This window comes from Lichenostomus cassidix, chromosome 1Aa, assembly GCF_008360975.1.
Source record: "Lichenostomus cassidix isolate B80296 chromosome 1Aa, HeHo_3.0, whole genome shotgun sequence".
In the NCBI taxonomy this organism is placed as follows: domain Eukaryota; kingdom Metazoa; phylum Chordata; class Aves; order Passeriformes; family Meliphagidae; genus Lichenostomus; species Lichenostomus cassidix.
In genome coordinates this window covers 33,284,871-33,309,617 of record NC_139480.1, presented here as the reverse complement: position 1 = coordinate 33,309,617, position 24,747 = coordinate 33,284,871, and the positions used below count along the sequence as shown (strand labels likewise).

The 24,747-nt window shown below is 38.1% G+C and overlaps 1 protein-coding gene across 1 annotated transcript; it reads right to left on the bottom strand.

The window, feature by feature from the left end:
- Positions 1–24,356, bottom strand: CAND1 (cullin associated and neddylation dissociated 1). The gene is made up of 15 exons (XM_085044590.1): positions 24,060–24,356; positions 19,575–19,718; positions 12,685–12,839; positions 10,774–10,897; positions 10,102–10,358; positions 9,916–10,021; positions 9,275–9,420; positions 7,942–8,234; positions 7,127–7,268; positions 5,009–6,502; positions 4,142–4,237; positions 2,197–2,366; positions 1,935–2,099; positions 1,598–1,705; positions 1–700 (listed from the first exon to the last, which is right to left on the bottom strand). The coding sequence occupies exons 1-15, from the start codon at positions 24,125–24,127 to the stop codon at positions 476–478; spliced, it is 3,693 nt and encodes a 1,230-aa protein (XP_084900716.1). The 5' UTR covers positions 24,128–24,356; the 3' UTR covers positions 1–475.
- Positions 24,357–24,747: the final 391 nt, after the last annotated feature.

Sequence of the window (24,747 nt, the reverse complement as noted above, 5' to 3'; positions counted from 1 at the left end):
TTCATCTGCCAGCCAAACCAATTTATGAAGCTGAAACAAAAAAAGAATAAAAAGTTTTACAAAAAACATGGTGCACCTGGACACTTGATTCCCACCTCCCCCCTTTTTTGTTTACAAGTAGAAAGAATGAACAAAAGAAAAAAAAAAATCATGGTCACAAAATTTCGACATTTTAATCCTAAACATTACAGGGCAAATGGATGTTGGAACTTATCTCCATACACCATGAGTCAACTTTTTAATTTCCCAATGTGGCCAAATCCACTAAAACAAGAGTGGTTAAACTCTGGATTATGGAAATACATTTCTGGAATAAACGCTAAAAAAGCAATTATGGGAAAAGCCAACTGTCTCCATAAAAGTAAATAAAGTGGAACAATGTGTAGATTAGATACTTTTTCTGTTTCTTACTCATAACCTGTCAATTCAGTGCATCATATGGTTCAACATAATGGTCCCCATTTTGGACAAACATTTAACTAGTGTCCATTGATTCCAAGTTAGTGGATGATGAATCTTTTTGGATACTTTCAAAGATGGCTGCCAGCTCAGGGTTAGAGCTTATCTGTGACTGAAATTCACTCATTAATGGACTCTTCTCTGCTTCTGGAATGGTTAGAAGTGCTGCTACAGCTCTCATAGCAGATCGTTTTAGTTCATCTTGCTTTTCAAACTCCTGTTTCACTGAGTTTGCCTTTACCTAAGGAAAAAATGAAAATATGTTTGAAACTTCACTTAACCCTTCCTCAATACCCACCATAAAAAAAGTATCGTAAAAAAAACATATTCCCTCTCAAAATTATCTAAGCACGCTCAAAAAAAAAATACCCCCAAACACCTTTTTAGCAGAATTTTTACAAGCAGTTTACAAATAGACTGAAGCTTCAATACTGCAAGGTAAGCAGAAAAAAGTTGTAAGCTGCCAAGTCAATCACCAAATCAAAGCAACTACAGCAGCCAACCTTTAGCTAGTAAGGTCAGTAAATGACCTTAAACTGCTATTATCACAGTACTCCCAGCTTCCAGAGAACAGAACTTTTTTTATAAGCTGACCTTCATTAGAATAACCAACTAACCTTCTGTTTTAATTCTCAAAGATGTTTCAGTGATACAAGCATAAATTATAAGTAAAGGCAGTCAATTTTTGTGATACGGAATATAGCAGACTACAGTAATGGAAAAGCAAGGTAAATCAGGCATTAAATGACTACCAGAGCAGGCAGGTGAATCAAGACCAGAGCAGGAATGGAAGGAGACTAACTACAAAGGTCCAATAACGTTGTAACACAAAGAAGAGGTGGGGTAAATGACAAAAAAAACTATCAAAACCAGGACTACTTTACACTGGCTTCATCAGCCAAATTCTTGTCCAAAACAACACCATCATGATAAGTTAGAAAAGCTCTCAGTATTCCAGTTTAACTGTTTTGTAATTTAAATAAATTTAACACTCGTATAAAGATCCATTCGTATCCTGCCTACTGCAGCTTATCACATATAACTCAGGAAATGCTGCAGCAGTGCAGAGGTATTCTTTAAACATGAGTTCATTTATATAAGACAATACAAAATAATGAACTTAAATAAATTGAGATACCTTAGTTGTACATGTAGCACGCAAAGGTTCAACAAGCCTGTCCAATCTCTGCAGCACTGCACTTGGACAAAGGGTAGACAGTCTCACCAACATTAAAAAGGTCAGCATCTAGGGTGAGGAAAAAGCCCAGTTCAACAATAGTTATGCCTGGCACATACATGGAGATGTATTTCCTACAATGCTGTGTAACCTTTTGAACAGTCACACTTCAATGAAAATGGCAAATGCAGTGAAGTACTTAAGTATATGAAGTAACATTTTTACCATTTCAGTCTATTTATTATTTTAAACGTTTTGACAAAGTCACTGCTTTCACAGAGAAAAATTGACAGCTAACCTTAATATCATAGTGATCCTTCAGACCATCTTCAACATGGTTTAAGAATTCAAATATATCTAGTCTATCCAAACAGCTATCCAGTAGAGTATACATGCACTCAAAAGCTGCTTTCCTTATGTCCAACCCATCATCAACTGTATGCTTAAATGGTCCCATTTCCACCTGTCAGTGAGTAAGAATAACAAAGTTAAGTAATATGCTTTTTTAAAAAAATAATCTACTTACATATATTTAGCATTGTTTTTCTCAGTTAACATACCTCTCTGATTAATTCTTTTCTGACTTTTGTTTCATTGTACAGATGAGGAAGCACAGTATCTAAGAGATCCCTTATCAAAGATGGTTTATTGTGGGCAGCTGAATTAAACGTCACTAGAGCTACTCTCCTGACATTGAGATCTGGGTCCTCCAGAGTTTTCAGAAAATCACCTGCAGTCATGTACAGAAAGAAAGCAACCTATGAGGAACTTTTTCATTTGCAACTTTAAGAACTTTTTCATTTGAAACTTTAAGAATATCTTTGCTCAGTTTTAACCTTTCAAAAATATATATTTAGTGCAAGAGTTATTTTAATGTAACAGACATGTACTACTTCAGCATGATTACACAAATAAAGGATTAATTATAGTCATATGAAAAGTATGAATATAATTTATATATAGTATTTCATATAATGAAACAGTAGTAGAAGAAACACCATCAAAATAAATGGCCATCACAATGACATTTCAATTTTTTTCTCAAGATACAGCATGTAAAATAATGAAAATTACATTTAACCTTTCCTTTTCTCCATTTATTAAAATTCTCTAAAAATATGCATTAGAAAACCAATTTAAATTCTGCAGTTCAGAAATTTGAGAACACCTCTTGAAGGAAACTACCGACACACTGATTTTTAACCCTCAAATTGGCATACACTCAGAATACCTAAATTACCACAAAATAGGCCTACTCAGTAGATATTAACGTAGCAACACCTCTCCCATCCCACCCTTCCCTCAGGAATTTTTAAATTAGATTTTTCTATACTTCTATAATACAGCCTTGTTAAAATAAATGACTGCATCCTCAATGTTTGTGAAGTTGTACTAGCAACATCCATGAGGAAATAACATTTTCAAAGGAGAAAATCAACAAGATGTAAACAACAATGTGACTCTTACACTCACAAAAAAACTGGGTAACAAAACTCAAAATGACTGAGATTTTTTAAGTACTAGATACTGATAGCTTTTTGATGATTGAATAATCAAAAAATATTTCCAGAAACAAAAGCAGCAAGGCAGCTTCAGTGGGAGGGGAAAAAACCTACAGCATAATTCTTGAATATATTACTCAAAAACCAAAACAACTTAGTGATGAAAATAACACATAGTAAGTCACTTAATTTCCCTATAAATAAAAGCCTTGCTCTTCACAAAACTTTATGCTTTTAAGGATAAATATGCTTTTAACAGGGATACATCTTTTCCCCCCTTAGGTTAAAAAGCATAGACAATTTTTTTACAGATATCTAAACCTGTAATTAATCAAGCATAAAACATTCACCATAGCATATTAAAAAATCTACAATAATTGGTTATACAAATGAGAAATGATAAAAAAAAAGCCACAGCATTGCAAAGGTCTTTATTATACTGCTGTTACACTGAAAGCTCTGATTACCTTATTCCTGTATAAAAATATAAATGATTCCAAATGCTTTCCGACCACAAGTATTATAGAATCATAATGACCTACATTTACAATTCAAAACCTGGTAACACTCAGAATACTTCACACAAGCACACATGTTTTAAGTGACTGAATGTCAAATATTTCCAAGACTACACTTCTGGGTAAATATAGAACATCTTACTACATCAAACAGACCAAAATTTGGCAAAAACACGGGAAAGGAAATCAGCTTTTTGGTCCCACACTACTAAAAGCCCTACCTTTTTGTATTGCCCATCACAGATTCAATACACAGAATTTTTAATCACACAGCTTTTACTGCTCAGAATTCAAATAAACTAGTGCTAATAGAAATAATTAGCTACTTATTTCTTGAAGTATCTTGTAACTCTTCCAATAATTATCATTAGCAGCAAATTCTAGTACCTTCAAAATATTTACTTCTGGTAACACAAAGAAGAAATTTTAAATATAATTCTATTGCCTGAAAACATAAAAGCTGTCAGTATAAGTAGAGTACTTACCAATGCAGTTCTTCAAGAGTGGGTCTATGGGTTGTGGATGATCAGAAATAGTGAACTTAACAGCAGTAACCACTGAACTTCGAGCATATGAGGACCCTAATGTGAAACAAAAGTGTGAACATGCAATATCAAAACAGAACAACAACAGAATCTAAACTGTGCTCAATGCCACTCATTCCTCCTAGACTTCCAATCCTCTTAAGAACAACTAACAAGAAATGCTATTTATTACTAGCAATGCAATACATAACTCAAATCTATAGATAAAACATTTTAAACAGGGGAAAATACCATAACATGGTAATAAGTGTGTAATGTTATCTGCTACAGAAAATTTGAGCAATAAGCCTATTAAAACAGATTATTTATGATAGGCCTACAAGAAAACTCTCCCCTTTATAGCAGAAGCACATGAAGAAAACACGTTGAGTACAGTTCTTGATATGAGACTGATTCATTAATTACGCACAATGATTCTTTCTAATCCTTAAAAATTTCAGAATCCTTATTCAAAAACTAGGAATATAGTAATTTACACCAAAAGGTCAAAATGTTGCAATTGGTTGGTAATTTGTCCATTTGTCACCTGTGCTCCTTCCCCTTTAAGTTTACATCTTGTTCGTAAATATAACATTGTTAACTGAAATATAAAGTCTGAAAGCAAACACAAGTAATTCTTGCTGTGTATGATTTACAACTTCTAGTATAAACAGATTAACTTAACCTTCCATTGTTTGATGGGGGGGAACAAAACTTCAAGAGGATCATAACATTTAAGTAAATAATTTGAAAAACTAGATCCATTTATTAATAGGTATCATCATAAAGCCATCTGCTACAATACATACATGCTTTATTACTACTTACCTGATGCCAAGTATCCCTTGAGTCGTGGAAGCAGAGTCTCTGGGTCTATCAATGTAAGCTTGCCCAAGCATTCAGCAACGACATTCCTTGTACCCTCTTCTGCACATTCACAGTGTTTCAGGAGTAAGGCCCAGATGTTCTCAACATATGGTTTGAGACCAATCACTGACGCAGAGCTGATTATTTCTTTCAAGGAATGCAGAAGAAGGTATTGCCTCTTAGGTTGACTGGTTATTTCTTGTAGGACAAATGGCAGATACTCAGGAAGATTGCCAACGCTAATACTGCCTAAGGCATATGATGCTGCTGACTTGACTTCTTCACTAGGAGAAGAGAACGCTTCCAGTATTACAGACTTCAGCTCAATTTGTCCACTTAAGTCAATGTGATGCCCAACTTCCCCAAGAGAAAGCAAAGCCAAAAGACGAATGGAATCTGTGGACCTCGAGTTTTTAACATCTTGAATGAACTGACCTACAACAGCTGGTCCTTCCTTAGGGCAGGCTCGAGTAAGGGCAGCAACACATTTGGCAATGGAATAGTAAGACTGCTTGTGAGTAAGTGCTGTGCTCTGTGAGTACACTGGACCCGTTAACATGCGCAGTAAATCCATATAGCCTAAATTATTTGTACCAGTTACAACCAAAGCTTGGAAAAATTCTAGCATGGCACTAAGTGCTCCACCCTGAAGTAGGGGTGATCTTACCAGCCCAATAAGTTCATTGAGAATGGAGCCACTAATCTTTGACAGGGAGGAAGGATATACTTTAGCCAGTGTGGTCAGAAAACTGATGGCCATCTGTGATACGTGCATATCACTTTCGCTAATCAGGGGTGGAAGCTCATCCAGGACAGCATCAATCATGGCAGCTGTCAAGCTGTCACTGTAATTCTTAATTAAAATATCTAGCGCAGAAAGCGTGCCTAGCTTCAAAGCTCGCTGGTTCTTTCTCAAAAAAGAAGCAAGAATAGGAACTCCTTCCCCAAGGATTGGTCTCAAATCTATCTTCAAAGGAGAACCAGCGATCAATGTCATGGCCTTCACTGTAGTTAACCGAGTGATCTCATTCTTCAGTCTCTCTAGAAAGATCTGAAGTGTACTAGGCAGGTCTGTGCCTAAACTATCACCAAGGCTACAAATTATTTGACCCATGCAAGATATTGCCCTTTCTTTCACCTCCTGATCAATGTCAGCAGCCTTTAATCTCTTGATTGTACAAGTAAACAAATCTTTGATGTAAGGGGTAGCATCAAAGGAAGTAGGCTGGTCTAAAGGACGAATAACCTTCACAAGTTGTTGGGTAACCAGAAGCGCCTCTGATGTTATCTTGTAAAATGGGTCACCAACACAAGCTACAACTGGAGGTACCAATGCTTGAACATGAGGATGAAAGACTTGGGGAGAATGATTGCAGAGGATCACATACAAACAGGACAAAGCATCTATCTTCAGATTAGAAGAACTTGATTTGTCATTCAGTGAAAAAATTATTCCTGGAAGAAATCAAAAAATGTATTTTAGGGCAGGTATTTATAGTCTGCTGGAACACTTCGAAATTTCTGAAGGAAAGCAGCTATACTGAATTTACATCTTCCAGCTCCCAATCTTTCTTGAATGCTTCCAAATCCCTTTCACCACTTTATTCAACCAAATAATTTTTAAGCTTCCTCTACCAGAAGACATGGGCTATTCAATGGTTTATGATTTATTTTTTTAATTATAAAGGAATTCTGAACCTTTAACATTTCCAACCTTTTCACTGTTACTTCAAATTTCAACATTTTAAGTTTCAAAAGCTAAATTATGGACAATATTATTTTTCCGTTGGGATGGAAAAAGACGCAGATTGAGCTTGCAATTAAGAAGCAAATTAAATTCTTTTCTTTTGATAAAGAAGGAAAAAACCTTCAATCTTGTTTAAAAGATTAATGAAAATACATCTCTAAAATATTTATATGGGTCCACATAATAGATGATTATTTGCCATTTTCTTTCAACAGAAGCCACACTTCAAAGCTTTTGCAAAAAGGAGTCAGGACTTAAACATTTTGATGTTTTGAAACTCCACATACCATTTATTATAGTAGGTATTTAAGTTAATGTTGTGTTTCTCATACCTGGTACAAGTACAGGAACATGTTGTGTTAGGGCTCCAGGTAACACATTTACTAGCTCAGTCAGCATGTTAAAGCAGCACTGACGAGTCTTCACACTTTTCTCCTTCATCTGTTTGTGCAAGGCTTTAACAATGTTGGGAACCTGCAATCATCACACATCTGTTAAGTGATTTAACAGCCAACATTTCTTTCATTATTGGTCACTGGGGGGATACAAAAGAATATGTGCATCCTAACCCTCTAACTTCTCTATAGAAGTTACAGAAGCACAGGGAAATGAGGATTCAAAATAATTGCTTTTAAAAAAAAAAAACTAATTTAGCTTTGAAAGGTGATTTGCATTAATAAAACTGTAGAGAGCAACAACTGAAAAGTCAACCTAAATAATTCATCTAGGAAGAGTTTTTCAGCGTTATCTTTTTTATTCTGCAAATAAAAATATGTTGCAGCAGTCTTATCAACATATTGATCAAGTTTTACCTTGATCATCAGAGCTTATGTCTAGATTAAGGATTCACAAAGTAACTTTTGCTTTGGCAATTTGGCTAAAAGACATAGGACATGCAACTTTTACAGGTGAGTAAACAACTGAAATCAAATGAGAACATTTGTACGAGTCAGTAATTTCAGTTTCTAAGACTGCTGCACTTTTTGCACCAATTTACCCAGCTTGCTCTCTATGTTAGTACTACAGGAATAAACTGTAACCTGTGTATGAAGAAAGCATGATAAAGCACATTGAATGAACTATCCTTATGAACAAGGTGCAACTTTAGTATGTCTTCTCAAAGATAACAAAAATCTTCACAAATAACCTGACTCTGAAGCATTGTCAAAGGTGTCTCTCCTTGTTCCATTGCATCAGGATCACAAAGCCAACTTTGCACAGGTCGAGTTTGTTTTAAAAGAGAAAGATATGCATGAAAAACATCTGCTTTAACATTCTCTTCACGTTCTTTGAATCTGGCTATTAAAGCAGGAGATACAGTTTTGTAGAATTCTGGAAGCATTTCATGTCGTGTGCTAACCACAGCATCCAGACATTTAGCAGCTGCACGCCTCACTTTCCAGCTCATGTCATCATCATCACTATATTCATCATCGCTCCCTTGAAAAAATAAATTATGCATATGTTCAAGTCTAGACAAGCAAAGCATCAAGTTTTATTTTAAACAATTAAAAAGAATACAGTTGGGTTCTCTGCATAAGATACACAAAGAAATATGTTCAGAAGTATGTTAAAAATGATACATATAAAAAGCCTTCTAAACAGCCTAACTTGTAATTCTCTGCCAATTTTTTCATGCTAGCCTTACACAAATATTAATTTAAACTGCAGATAGGAAAAGGAGCTCCCCATCATATTTATAGCCTGACTACTGATTTAAAGCATATCCCTCTTTACTCATGACATAACAACAAAGCAACAGTGAATACTAGCTGATCAAGATTCAACAAATAATCCTGTCTGCTTCCTTCTAGGGGTAGATCAAACTATACAGTGTTCCCAAACACAACAAAAAAATATAAAAATGTATGAAACAAGCAATACAGATTTTTCAGCTGCCAAAGCAACAATTACGCAGCTCACTCCTTCTGTAAGTAATGAGAATGTTATGACCTCAGTTCAGAATACTTGCATCTAAGTTCTCACAAAGCTTACATCTGGCAATGCTTGCCACCCTTCTAACAATAAAATACTTTATGCCTTTCAGTCTGAAACACTTTTATCCTACAGAAAAATACTGAGTAGTTTTCAATCTATTCTGATTTTATGCATTAGGAACCAATATATTAGAGTAGAAAGTCGTGAGAAGCCTTTCCCCATGCTTCTCCCAAGATGATCTCACTTATCACTTATATCATGCCACATGCTTCTGCCTTTTTCCACCTTTCAAGTATTTTAAAATATTTGTCTTGTATTTTATGTTCACCCTCAGAATTACTGATCTCCAGCAACAACGTCCTATACTTTTACTCCGAGAAGTGAATTCATAAGCTACGTTTAAAAGACGTACAAAATTTGAATGAAAGTACGCAAGTCATTCAAATGCTGATACTCAGGAGTAATATCACCCATACCAATGTTCTTGGATGGGTGCAGGATCAAAAGCTCATCCTCTCCCCCAAAACAAAAAGAGGATATACCTTGATCATCATCATCACCACCATCAGCATCCATAGCATTTTCATCTTCATCTTCATCATCATAATTGTAATTAGGATCATAAGTAAGATATTTAAGACAAATGTTTATAATAGTAGATACATGAGGATAAACTTCTTTAGGACACCTGTGTAATATAAAAATACAGTCAATGACAACTTACTTTGAAGTACTACAATATTCCTAGAAGATTTCATACTGCATAGTGTACTCTGGAGACATTAGCCAACATCAAGGCATACATCTGAATTACAGAAATTCCAAAGGGAAGGTCAGAAAGGGCAATGCCACTGTGTATCAGGATCTGCTATATTGGAAGGTTGCAAAAGATTCAGATATGCCTTTGGATGCCAATTTTTTGTCACCACTATTGGACACAAATATTATTAGAATACTTCCCACCTCTTGTTTGCACAAGTAGCAACGACAAGTAGAAAGTTTGTAAATTACAGTCATAACACACTGCTTCAGGGTCAAGTTACAAGACAGAGTTATAGGAACTGTTCCAGCACAAAGCTTGCAAGAATATTTTGTATGAAGGAGACTGTTTCTTGACAGCTTACAACCAAGTGACACACCAGTAGTTAAGAAAGCCTGAAATAGGTACCCATGAATGACTTACCTCCTAACAAAAGACTCAAAGGCTTGAATGCAATACTCTCGTAGCTCATCATCATCTACATTACAAAACTTTACAACCAAAGGAATTATTTTCTCAAGATATTCACCTGGTAAGAGAAAAAAATTAGCTAAGTAATTATTTCACTGAAAAACTTCTAAGTAAAAGATATTGATATATTTTTCTTACCTATTCTATGACCTGCTTGCCTACTGATAGCAGCAATACACTGTATATAGGTCCTAGTTGTTGACATGGAATCATTTTTAGACAGCTCTGTCAACAGATGTTCAATGAGGTCAACAAAAACCATATTGCCACAACTCATAACCAGGTGACCAAGAGCAATGATGGTTCTTTTCCTCACAGCAAGTCTTGGGCTGGTCAGCTGGGGGAGCAGACAGGTCAGAATTGAAGGATGGAAGTTAACAAGCAGTCCTCCTTGCCTTAAAACAGACAAAACACAAACTCAAAACCAATTGAATCTAGAGAACTTTGTTCATATACTGTAAGACAATCCTTCAAATATTCCCCAAACATCACAAATATTCCAATCAAGTCTTTAAATGTCCGGTTTTGGAACTTTTTAAAATAAGAACTGAGTTTAAAATATACCCTCAAAGCAGTAAACATTAAAAAAAAGCTTAAAACTACAATTCTCAGAAGATTAAATAGTAATTCATCTGTCAATTAATTATTTTCAATACATTCACTTCCTTTTCTAAATTTTCATCCATACTTAGTATTACCATATTGTTTCACATAACTGAGTAATTTAATTTTAACATTTGAAAAACTGAAGTTCAAGCTTTAAGGAGTATTTATGAGCATTCACCAGCATATTAAAAGAGGGATGTTTACCTGCTCAGCATATCAGCCATGATATCCAGTGCCTCCAGCTGAACAGACACATCTTCCTGTTTGGCTATGGCACTGGTGAGACGCCCTGTGATCTTTTTGCAAACATTAGCTGCTAATGCAGAACCTGAAAGTACAACAAAACCTCAGCATTTCCATAGTATTAAAAAAATACAGTTTTTAACACCAGAGATCATGTTTGTGACAATGGGAAGCAACCCAACCTCTACATAAAGAAGTTTTTTCCACCCAGCTAAACAAGCTTAAACAGCCAGTGTGTTTGCTAATGCCATGTATGCTCTGCATTAGAGCTGAAAGATTATTTATGTACAAACACACTAAGTAGGAGGGCTTCTCGTCCCAGAAGTTATACACAACAGAAGAACACTGCTTGTGGAAGGGCAAGCAATGGAAAGTGAAGGCCAAGACAAGTCTAGAGCAGTAAATGAAAGGACTGTAGGTAAAAATGAAGATATGGACTGCATGGTAAGGAACTGCACAGAAGTAGACCGAGCCACTTCTAAAGAATGGCAAAAATAGGCAAAATAAAATGATTTTGCACAAGAAGTTACTTAAAAAGTAAGTACCTGAAATACTATCAAAACATTTGAGGAAGGCAGAAAAATTTGTAACTAAAGTATCTTAAAATACAAGTAAAAATGCCTTTAAAACAACTTCATAGTTCCTCTTTCTTCCAACTGTCTAACATTGTTTCAAGTAATTATGAGAAGGAATTCATGTCATGGTAACAACTCCCCAGCGGTTAGCACTCATCTTCATATGCATTGAATTTTTTTAATCACATTTTGCGAATTTCAATGTGAAATTAATACCATTCCAACCTACGGTAAATCTAGTTTATATATATTATGGCTCATCCTTAACTACAATTAAAATTAAAATATAACAAGTGGACAGTCAAATGTGTTACCATGGAGGCTAAGAAAAAGAGACAACAATCTGTGTTTTGTGTTGGGGGCAAGAAATAATATGTTGTTCATTTTTATGCTAGGAATATTAATTATACTGCAAGATTTTGCTACATTTTTGTTTGAGCTTTACCTCCACCCAAAGACCTCTTTTTGTTTTACGTACACAAAAAAAAGTGTAAAAGCTTAAAACAATTTACTTAGAATTAGTTATGTAAAGCTTATGCATCTCACTGCTTCTTGATAGAAGCAAGATTCATATGTCAACTTTCAAAAAGGACATTAAAATCACAGCTTTTTTTCTTAATTTACAAGACCTCAGTCTCTTAAAATGTAATTTCCAAAGCCTTTTTAATCATTCTTCTATTCTCATTCATTTCCTACACTACAATATCTGAAAAGCACTTGAGTAAAAAAGTAATGCTCTTAACCGATGAGCTGTTCAATACTAGTATCTCTTTTAGAGGAAACACTGCCTTAATATAGACCTGCAGGTAAGACTTTCACTAATTTAACAGGCAACTGTCACAAACACAAGGTACTTCCCAAAACAATTCCTAGAAAGTGAGACAAGAAATCTGACAGTGACAGAAAAATATCTGAGTTGTGATCAATTTTAAAGTGCATTATCAATCAAAAACCAAGATGAGATTTAGCTACTACTGCTGCCTAGAAATGTCCCACTGCCAATAATTAAAATAGAAGCTTTTACACTCAACTTGTTATACTGGAGTTCATATTCTCTAAGTTTGTTTTCCACATTAATGAAATTCTTCAGTAAAAAAAAAAGCCCTTAAACTAGTAAAATTTGGCAATAGAGTAAGAGAAGGAGAAAGGGTATTTGTGCCATGTGTTTTCACCCTAACCAAAACTAGTTCCAATGCTAAATTAACTGAATCCTCTTCACTAAAAGCCCCAACTTTTATATTTTTTTTAATTAGTAAATGATACAACTACATGAAGTCTTGAGTACAAAATGCCTTACCACTGGAAGCTGGGGGGAGTTCTCCAATCACAGTTTTAAGACCAATGCTTGAAATGTCACGTAACTGCTCTTTATCTGAAAGCATGTTTGTACAGAGGGTATCTACAATGGTTTCCACTTGATACTCCTTCACTTTACTCACCAGAGGCCCCAGGCTGTATAAACAAAAGGAAAGCATTAAATCTGCAATAATATTATTTCAGTATTTTGCATTCAACTCATAAACCTAAGGTTGGTTTTGGTAGCAACATAAAACAGAATTTTAAAATCTGAAAACCTTCATTTGGTTGGGCTGATAACTTGCCTCCATAAATCTATTAACAAAAGACGTGCTTAGTACATCTTTAATTTGGTACTGGAAACTTTTTGTATGGCTGTTCTGCTTCAGTCTCAAAACCAGAGTCCATCTTACTTCTCAGTTAACAACAAGATTTATAACAAAAATTACCCAGCCAGAGCCATCAGTTTCATGCTTGACCATCGGTGCCTGCTTAATTCAGAGACAAGTAAGCAATGCTCTTAATTACTGCATCTTTATTCTATACAACATTTGTATTTAGTCATGGCTCTATACAGTAAGACAAACCCTAAATACATCTTCCACCCCCAAACATGTCATATGTACACCACTGCTGCTACCCTTTTCTCCCAGGTCCAAGAATTCACAGGGGCAAGACCTAATTATTATAAAAAATGCCCAGCAGAAGCAAAAGGCAGAAAGACATGCTAACAGGAGGAGGATATATGGACAAGCATGCTCTTGCACTCGAGCACTAGGCCTGACATACTGTACAACAGTAACCAGAGTAAGGTTCAAAGTCTTGGCATTAGTGATCTGTCACTAAGTTAGGCAAACCTGGAGGTTCTCTTTCAATGGCCATGCTCACAGTGCCTTACCTCCCATGAACTCAGAACAGGGTTTGCACTATAGGCACAACACTTAGATTAACACCCAGAAATATGAAATTCCCAAGGCAGTCACACCTAGCACTTTCCATGCCTTCCTTCACAAACTGTAACCTGCTTGGTTTCTTTCTCTCCTTACCCACCCTACTCATGTGGTAAAACCTGCTGAAAATACGTGTGTGTGTGTGGGACGGGGGACAGCAAAGGCAAAACATATTTACCAAAACCAGGTACTGAAACATCACTTACAACTACCTCAGTTTTGTTAATGCTCAGAACTTGGAACTAATTTGACAATAGTCCCACTGAGGCACAGCCATCTGAAACTGATGCTTTATGATCACATCAATGCCACAAACTCAGGAAGATCACAATTTACTGATTTTGCAGAGTATTTTATGGAGATTTACAGATAACCTTAAAATAAATACATGAGAGCAACTTCAGGGTTATGTTTTTAGAAGGTAGAGCATACAAATAATCTCAAGAAAACTGTTGATTGAGATACTGATTGCCATATGCCTTTATCAAAGGCATAAAAAGAAGCCATTTAAGTGCACAGAAATGAAGATGTAATGGCATGGTTTCTCACTTGCTTCAGCAGATCCTGCAGAAATGAACAGCTCTGACAGAACCCTCTTTGTTAAAAGTAGTCAGACCTCATGCCCTAACCTGACACTGCCCTTTAATTTAGGGGAAGGGCACTATACTGGATTCTTAAGATTCAATTAAACTATCTCTACAGCCACTAAATCCCTGAATGCAGGGGTTTAGAGGACCATATGCACAATCTAATCTGGTCATTTTACTACTTCAGTAATATTAAATTAATAATGCATTATTAAAATAATTCCTGAACTGTGATACTGGTAAAGACTTTTTGCCTCTAACTGGCAAACTCCTGATAAATCTGTACACAAACATCTGCAAACACAGATTATTAACCAATAATTATCTCTGAGACACAAATACATCAAGCCATCCCCAGCTGCAGTTGAAACATTTCCTCCAGTTGCTGAAAAAGCTTACAGCTTTCTCCAGAACTTGATTTCACTCTTCAGTCAAGCTTTCCCTTCACCATGATTCATTGACATATCTATATATACAATTTCACTTCAAATACACAGCATTAGTCAGTGGCTACTCACAGCACTGTTCACTCATCTACCCTTGGTGCATAGTAAATTGTTTTGCAAGCAACACAAGCAGAAATCAACTAGAACAGAAACTTACAGAATTCCAAGGTACAATGACTCCATAGTAGTCCAGAGAAATTAAATTCCCTGTGCGTTTCAGTCAACAGACTACAGTATACAAGGTTACAAAACCCTTGTTTTAAACCTAAACTGTTGAACAGCTATCTTTTGATTTAAATATGTTTATTTTTTAAACACAACCTATAAGTAATTAAAATCATCACAGGAAAAGCCAGTCTCAATTAACAATATGAAACACATTTTTGCTAATGTTTTAAAGATGACCAAACCACTGCAATGATATTCACACAAACACTATAAATTACAGTCCCTGGAAAGTATTACGCCATATTTTACCTGGATCAGCATCTTCAGTCCTATTTATTCAATCTATTAGTTCAGCAAAGTAGACATATCAATTGCAAAGTAAATTTTACAAAAGATTACTTCAAGCTTTTCTGGCTTTCAAAATCAGTAGATATTCCTTACAGACCTTATTATTAGTCCCAGATTACAAACCAATCTTATCAGAAGTTGAAAATAAACTATAACCTTCTTGTATAAAATCAGTTCTGACAACAAAACTTTTGCACTTAAGCATGTATTTTACACACTCAAACACCATTTTGGACAGTTTTAAGTGCTCTTCAATCTTTTCCCTTTCACTGGCCAATAATTTGTGTTGAGGTTCTCTCAAAGTAAAAAGCTCATTCAGCTGCCTATGGAAATAAACAGCAACACACTGTCTCCTTTAAGTTACATACATTTGGAAATAAGTGTTCATAGCATAGCTCCATATTAGGAAGATGGACATCAACATATAACCAATTATAATCTCCAACTGGCATATTTTAATAGCTATGGAATAAGCACATTTATTTACAGGGAAGAATTAAAATTCGCAAATTAAAAAAAATATTCAAATCACTAGTTTAACATGATGTGCAGTAGTGTATTACACAGCATCCAAAATGCTCTAAAGCTGCTGAACTGGATCAGCCACACAGCAGCCAACACATGCATCATCCTGTTCACACTAATGACTCAGACTCACAGCGTCAGGCAGAGCTCCCTATATTGAACTACTGCCCAGAGAAGTCATACTGATAAATGCAGAGAAACTACAGTACCACAAGGGAAGACTCACTGAAGGTGCTTTAATCCCACCCTTTCTTTCACCATAGATAGATAGACATATACATGTATGTTTGGCTTCTTCCTGGTTTCAGGAAACATTTCACAGTGTGAGTCAAAAAAAACTTCTATGTATAGGTTTAAATGCCAGAGTATCAGTGCTCAACATGAGAAACACTTCATCCTTAAACTGCAACACTGAACACATAAAACAATTAAGGTACCATTTGGGCCAACAGAGCATTACTGGCTTTATCAGAAATGAGGAACAAGCAATACCAAAACAATACCCACGCTTAGACAAACGACACTGCTTGACTAAGCCGGATGCACATAATTCTAAAAAAAGCTACAGGCAGTGTAACTACTGCTGCCATAAGGTGCACAGGGTACCATGCTGGACTACACTTAGAGCTATAAACTAAGAACATGCTGTAAGAGTAGCATTTTCCACACTGGCTGACTGTGAAACAGCCTATGACTATTAGGTAAAACCTAAACCATTCCTTCAAAAAAACCAGAAACAACAAAAATACATTTAATATTTTACATGCCATTAAGACAAGGTTAACAACCTGCTGTTACTGACATAGGTTTCATCTACTGCCTGCAGTAAGAAGCTCGACAAATAAAACTCAGTTCCCTTCTGTAGGGTCAAAGATTAGAGCAGGCCAACGTTTACTTCAAGAGTACTAAGCAGCTCACTGATTTTCATTTTTATTCAGAAATGAACTGGACAACCATCTTGCAAGGCAGCTACCCAAGTACCCATGAACCCAAAAACTGACTTGCAATCCTCTTTTACATGTTTTATCCTGCTGCAAACCAGCATAATGTAGTTGAAAGGATCAAGAACAAAATGACCATTGTGTCTTGCAGAACTAGTAAGAAAAATTCATCAGCATTTTAACCAATAGAGCTCTTCTTATTCAAGTGAAAAAGCAAGCAGCAGATAAGGCAAAACCAGGAACACTGCTCACTTGTTGCTACACTTGCCTAAAAATAAATACTGCTTTATGGCTGCTCTGAGTTGTTTTAAATCTGCTGTGTTCAGTGACCTCGAGAATCAAACCTTAAGGAGTGACTCTTATGCAAGAGTTTCATTCAGAGCGTTTCCATGGATCTACCTGTAGAGGAAGTTCCCCCAGCAGACTGCAACACTTTTCCCCCTTCCTCAAGGAAAAATCTATCTCAAACACAGATTGAAAAGTACATTGGGTTGTCTTAAATCCTCCTTCTGAGAGAAGGAATCTATACTTTAAAAGGTCATCAAGTACCAGTCTGATCAAAGTTACTACTGATAGTCTCTAAGCTCCCCACAGCATTTAAATTAAGAGAGAGCTAAACACAGTTTATGCTTTCCTCAGCTGAAAGTGCCAAGAAATCCTTAACAGAAATAAACAAGAGCACAAAACATTTAAAATAAGTCAAGAAAAATACGCTGGCTGAAATTAACCTCCCAATGAATCTGGCTTACACCCAGTGTTGTAGTAGATGGGAGACTTGAGATCAGCTTGAACTGTCTTCAAAAAATACAGCTTAATAGTGTTCAGCCTCTCCCATCCTTCACTCCCATCACCGTTTCTACCAACAGGTAGATTGCAGGAAGAAAGCACTAAGCCAAAAGAAACTAAGCTCCCAGACCAGTCTGTAACAAAATCAGGTAAGAAGCAGTGTGAGAAAAGGGACAAGGAGTACAAGAACAGCAAACAGCAGCAGCATTAGGCTTAAAACAGTTATAAACAGTACTGTGAGTACAAGCTGCTCTAAGAAGAGAATACTCTAAAAGTGGTGTGGGTTTTTTTGTATGCAAAATGTGTCTGCAAGTGATTGGAATGCAAACAAAACCAAAAAAACAAACAAACAAAAAACTCCAAAACACAACTTGATGCATTCCAGAATGTACATGTGTCCACCTTCTACACAGATATTCACAGTCCACCTGAAAACTCTTTCATGATGTTTTTTGTCCATTAAAGTAAATTTAACACTGTTCCTTAACATTATTTGGATTTCTCAAAAACACTCCAAACTTGAAAGAGATTCTGTCACATTAATTAAATCCAAGAGTTTTATCAATGTATCAAAGTAAACTTTAAAAATTGAAGAACTAAGAACAGGACATACACACACAAAGGCAGTCATCTATTTTTTCATTCTCTACCCTTTGCAATCTTTCTGCAATGTTTTAGTAAGCATTATTTGTACTTTAGATACTAAATTCTAACACTGCCATTAAAGATTGTGATGTATGTGTCTACATGCAATAATCAGAAATTCAGGACAACTTTAGGATGTACCTTAGAAATGAGTACTGCATGTATGCTGCAATGTAACTTTTCCACAAAATGCTATTTGACACAAAGAGAATTCTAAGCCTGAGCCAAGTTCCACAACAACATACTCTTCTGATTGAGTACAAGCAATTTGTTTCCAAGCCATTAAACCACGAGGAACTCAGATGTTCCAGAAGTTTGAATTAAAAAGAAAGGTATTTTGTGTTGTTATGAAAAGCAGGTGGGTAAGACACATTTTAATAACACTGCAGCCCTGGCGACAGTAGTGAAAAAGTAGTGACAATTATAGTGCTAATACCCCTAATACTGCTAATATATGGCTTGAAATTTGACATTCCTACACGACTTTCTCTGTGCAAAATTTGGGTTACCATCACTTAAAATACTTCAGAAGCTGAAGCAAGCACTGCTTCTAAGTACATAAGCGAAGGTACACACAGGCTTTTTCTGCTTTGCTAGTCTGAAAGGGCAAACTACAAAGGATAAGCTGAAGAAAACACAGCTAGTCACAATGCGAAACTTCTGACGCTCATGTACCAAGTTTACTTCAATCCACACCTCATGAAATATAAGTAGCATACATGGAGTATTAAAAAACAACCTGAGCTCACAAACAAGAAACATTCTCAGGAACACTATATGTCTCTTAAGAGAGGCCCTCTCTAAAGCACACAAAAAGTCAGAATGGCCAAGAACAAAAAGTCTTAAGAAATGTAGCACCTCTTCAAAGGATGCTTTGGAAAAGTCCCACCATATGTAAAGCTCAATAAAGTGAGGAAGAGAGGGCAGCGAAGCAATAGAAGTTGCTGAAACACAAGCAAATGCACCCTGACCCCATAAAACATTTACAATTCCTGTAAAGCTTGTAAAACCATAAATGCAGTATTCTGCATGTTAGTGAAGAGGTATGTTCCACATTTGATAACTGAGGCCATATCTTTACCTTTTTGTTTTCATCTCTGCTTGAAAACAACTTCAATATTACAATTCTTCCCCTGCACATCATCTAACTTCTCACTGTCAAATAGCAACGTGACAACTACCACTGAATTATACACTTTTTGTATCTATTTAGCAATCAAGAATTATCGCCAAAGAATGAGTGTGTCACTCAAATACTTTCAGCAAGGACTGCACATGTTATTTGGTGCATGAAACTCCAAATATTAATTCCCAATGTCAATAAAAGACAGTTCTGTAAGTTACAACAATTAAGGCAGGTAGTCTACAAGAACAAAGGCTCCTTTGTGGACATCAATTTCCTAATTACTTTGCATAGCAGTGGTCACTTGAGTTTTCAAGTGCTTTATGTAGTTCAGTCATTACACAGTTTCTTACAAAGAAAAAGAATACCTACCATTTGACAGCTAAGTTTTGCACCTCACCATTTTTATCTTCCAGTAATTTCAAAATCATCTTCACCACCTTTCTTTCACTGTCATCATCCAGCTTGATGGAATCTTTCTGTAGTTCTGTCATCAAGTCATTAGTAGCCATAAACCTAATAAAAGACAGTGAGATAATTATTGCTAAAGCAATATGGGTGCTCAGGATTCAAGATTCTCAGTTTCTATCATTTGTTAACAAATCACATTTAACACTGAATTACTGTTGTCTGCATTGTGATGCCAGTAGCATTTATAAAACAAAAAGGAAGAAAAAACATATTTGAAAATGACAGTAACTTTGAGTTAGGTCATCATCTTTCTCTTAAGAGAACAGCTACATATCTTACTGCCAGCATTTACATTATATTCTCCGTGATCTCCACAAAGAAAAACTGACACTTTCACAGATTTCAAATAGTCCTTTCATTAGCTATGCTGATGTTGTAAAAAACAAGTTTCAAGCAAGAAGAAGAAAATAGTTTCTCAAACATTCTCCCATAAAATTCACAAAAGCCAAACTTTAATTAATGAAGGGAGAAATAAAAGTTGACCTTGTGTTCCATGTGTTTTTCATTTTCTTGCCTTGTACAGACTAGCTTGTTTACAGCCCAGAAAACAGCTGATCACATTTATCCAGCCCACAATCCAGGGTGCCACAGTAAAGAACAAAATGAATTCTTGAGAGATCAAGCAAATAAAATCATCTTTCATATCAATTAATTTACTACTTAATAACAGTCATATCCATCAACAGAAGAACATACTGAAAAATTACTTTCCAAAAATACTGCCTTTATGCCTTCTGTTTCTTTTCCTTCTGAAGTCTGTTTCCCAATCCATTTTTCTTTTGTAAGTGCCCTCACTTCCCAGAAGCAGCAATACAGATGCATTACTTAATTATGAATCCCATGGGCTTCGGTACCAACATCAACCCCCATTTAAAAGCCCCAGATAACATGGGTTTCTAGTTAAACAATTAAGGGTGACATTTGGACTTCAGGCACATCAGCTTCAAACAGACATCACTTTAGCTCAGGTTATGCTTGGAAAGTTATCTCTGCAGCTTGACATGCCAGATACTACTTTTTACTGAAAATGAATGCCAAGACTCTGCATAATCTTAATATGCATCATAAATGCACATGCCTAACCTCACATAATGGACCTCAACTTGTCCAATCTTTTAATAACTCCAGTCTGATAGTTTCAAGGTATTTCTAAGATAAGACCTCACTCGTTTTTCACTCACTCCAACAGTCTCACTGAAGCAAGCCTGCAGACTGACAGGAGCCAGATGTGCACTAAAACAGGCTGTGAATGCAAACAGCATCAGCTTTTAAGCACAGCAACAAAAAAAGGCTACTTGGTAAGTAAAGGTAACAGACAGGATGGAATTTAAAGATACACATGAAGTCACATAGTACTAGAACACTCAAAAACTGTCTCCAAGTTACTGCTATATTCACTTCCTTTTCTTAAAAACCTAATAACTTCCTCTCACTTCCTTGGTCAATAGCTCCTGTTTCCTATCCTTAGAAGTTCATGTCCACTCATCACCTACTTGTAATTTCCTAAACTAAGCAGAGCTTGGCCATCCTCAGTGAACCAGCAGCCTCTGCACTCAACAACAACTGAGTTCTCCTGGCAGACTCCTCCATTGAAGGTGAAAACCAACCCAAACCCCACAGTAGGGTGGGGAGAACAGGCAACTTTTAAGTAGCTGGTATTTAGAAACATAGTTTTGAGTCGTTTCAAAGTGACTTTTAGTCACTACTCCTTCTGCCTGCACATCAAACTACCTGGTGGAAAGGAGGCAGTGTGTCAGCAGCTCCTCACACCCTGTACTCAGCAGTCATTCTCCTCCTCCAGTGAGGACACTACTTCTCCCACAGCCAGACTGTAAACTGCCACCTTACATGACTGCCCATTTTAGACCTTCAGCCCGAGTTTCCATGTGGACAATACAAACCCAAGTATGGACATCTTCCAAGAAGTACATATTCCAACTCTGCATTGGACAGGTCAGTTGATCCAAAAAAGGAGGATTATATTTTACAGCAGACTGGTTACTTGAACCGTGGTTTACACTCTTCTCCCTGCTATCAACAAGTTAACTACACTGTTCCTATTCAAATATATGTGACCTAAGAATAAACACACTTACAATTACTAGAACTAAATACTACTTTATCCATTATGCAGACACAATATACATAAAGTTTCATAAAATGTTACTCCACAACAGCAAAATAGTACAGATCTATCATCACTCACTTTTTTATGGTTCGTAAAGCTGGATTTTAATCTATGTTATGAATTTTTTCTTAATATTCAAGAATTTCAAAATTGTTCAAAGCTATTAGAACAGATAATTTCTGAAGTGTGCTCTACTAAACGAACTACAAAACAAATTTTAATTATAGATAGCTTGGGGGAAAAATGTGTTTGCTACAATTGCACTGGACAGGTATAACCTGACCCTTCTACACAGAGAACTTTTAACTCATAAAAATCAGTACTTAGTCAAAAATCTATTGGAACTTTTTGTAAGTCATCCTCCCCTTAAGTACAAAATGGAAATCTCATTTAATCACAGAAACAAATCAGCATGAAAAAAGTAAAAAGTCTTCTGTAACATTTAGAGGAAAAAATGTTTGAATCTAGTTTCAGAACAATTTAATGAAATCAGGCAATTCTGCCTTGTCTCTTTTTAGACTAATCACTTTTTTTTTTCATTTCCAAAATTTCTAGTCTGAACTCTCCAGGTAATATCATGCTATTACAATTTGAAAGAAATTAACATAAAAATCTCATAAATACATCACATGTGCTGTGATCACATATAGTGTCCAGTGCCACAACACTTTGTTAAAACTTAAGAAGATTATTCAAAACCCAACTCTACAGTTTACTTTATCACTGCCTCTGTTCTCCTTCAGATTTTTAATGTATGAAGAAGAGACTTGTTTGGATGTCATGTACATTAATCACAAGCTAAATGCTGCAATGTTGCAGCAAAGGAACAAAACACAAGTGCATTTCATGTCTTTTCCTGTCTGTATTGATAAACTCTCATTGACAAGTAAAGCCTTCAAACGTGAATTTCTGGTTGCACTCTATACAAAAATGATGCAATTATTTTTAACCTGATGCTTTGCTAGAGGTACTGTGTAAATGTATTATGTCTGCTGGTTTTTAACAGCTTAATTGTATTACCTAATTTTCTGATATTTTGCATTTTATCTGCTATTATTCCAAAGCAGGCAAATGATCCAATAAAAAGTAGTGCTCTCGTGAGAGATCCTAAACTCAAAATTAAGTGCTAGTCCTGTCCCCATAAGTCTTAACTGAATTTATCTCTCCGGATGTACAGGGCAGTACCAAACTACATGAGGAGCACAAAACCCCACTGTCTAAAAGATGCAGCACCCAGAAGAACAGGAGCTTAGGATCACAGAATCTTTTGGGTTGGAAGGGAGCTCTGGAGATCATCCAGCCCAATCCCCCTGCCAAGGCCAGGGTCACCTAGAGCAGGTGATACAGGAACATGTGCAGGTGGGTTTGGAAAGTCTCCAGAGAGGGAGACTCCATGACCTCCCTGGGCAGCCTGTTCCAGTGCTCTGCCACCCTCAGTGTGAAGCTCTTCCTCATGTTGAGGTGAAACTCATTGTGGTTTAGTTTATGGCCATTCCTCAGAGTCCTATCACTGGGTACCACTGAAAAGAGTCTGGCACCATCTTCTTGACACCCACCTTTGAGATATTTATGTGCATTAATGAGATCCCCTCTCTTCTCTAGACTAAACAGGCCCAGCTCCCTCAGTCTCTCCTCATAAGGGAGATGCTCCAGTCCCTTTATCATCTTCGTGGCCCTCCTCTGCACCCTCTCGAGCTTGCCGTGCTGGCTTCCCCTTCCTACTCCTATTCGTAGAATCATAGGATTCACGTTTTTTGAAGTTGGTCAGAGACGAGGGAGGTCACCTCACCCGACCTCTGCTGCTCAGTGCAGGGTCAGAGACAGTTGGCTGCTCAGGGCTTCGTCCCTTTGGCTTCTGAGCATCTGCGAGGTCAGGAATTCAGCTCTCCACCCTCGCCTGTCCCCACGCGAGTCACTGACCCTGGCGGCCGCTCGGCTTCTCCCGGCTGCCGGGGACCTCTGCCCACGACGCGTGGAGGCCGCGGCTGTGCGGGCACCGCCGCGCCCCGTCCTTCACGGGCAGCGAGAGGAGCGCTCCCCTCAGGGGAACTTCCTTCCCGGGGGAGCACCAGCGGATTCGCGTACAGCCGCGGCGCGAACGCAGCCCGGGCCCGCGGCACCGGCCCCGCCGCCGGGCGCCTGCCCCCGCCCGGGCCGCCGCCGACAGCAGGCCCGGGGCCGGCACGCAGGCGGCCGCAGGGTCAGCGCGGGCGCGGAGCCGGCGGAGGGCACGGAGGGGCGGCGGCGGCGGATCCCACCTGAAGTCCTTGTCGCTGGATGTCATTTTCTCCAGCAGGTTGGAGATGTGGTACGAGGCGCTCGCCATGTTGACGGACCCGGCCGGGGCGGGGGGGGAAGGGAGAGGAGGAGAGCAGGAGGCGGCGGCAGCGTCTTCCCGGCCTCGCCGGCTCCACTTGGCCCGCGGCTGCAGAGGCCGGGCCGGGCCGGGCCGGGCCGGGGGCGGCGGGGCGGGGGCGGCAGCTGCGGCGGACGCGGCGGGAGGGGCGGGCAGGCGCGCGCGCGGCCGCTCGCGCTCGGCGCCGGGTCGAAGGCCGGCGTTGTTGATTGGGTCCGCGGGCGGGCGGGAGGCGCGTGCGGCCCTGTGACACCATGTGACGTCAGAGCGTACGTGGCGCAGAGCGTGCGCGGGAAGTTCGGGCGCCGCGGGAGAGTGGCGGGAAGGGGGGAGGGGGGCGCCGGTGAGGCCGGCCGGGACTGCGTTTCCCAGCGTGCACCGCGCCCGCACCCAGCCGGGGCTGCCGGCGGTGCACGCCGGGACGTGTAGTTTGCGGTGTGGCGGGTTTCCCGCACCGCGGTGCTCGCTGGGATGCAGAGCCTCGTTGTGGCGCTGGGGAGGCGGTGGCGCGGAGATTCCTGAGGGAGAGCCGACTAGGCGGGGCTGGAGAGAAGCGCTGCCGTCTGAGCGCTGTTCGCGTCGGAAACGCT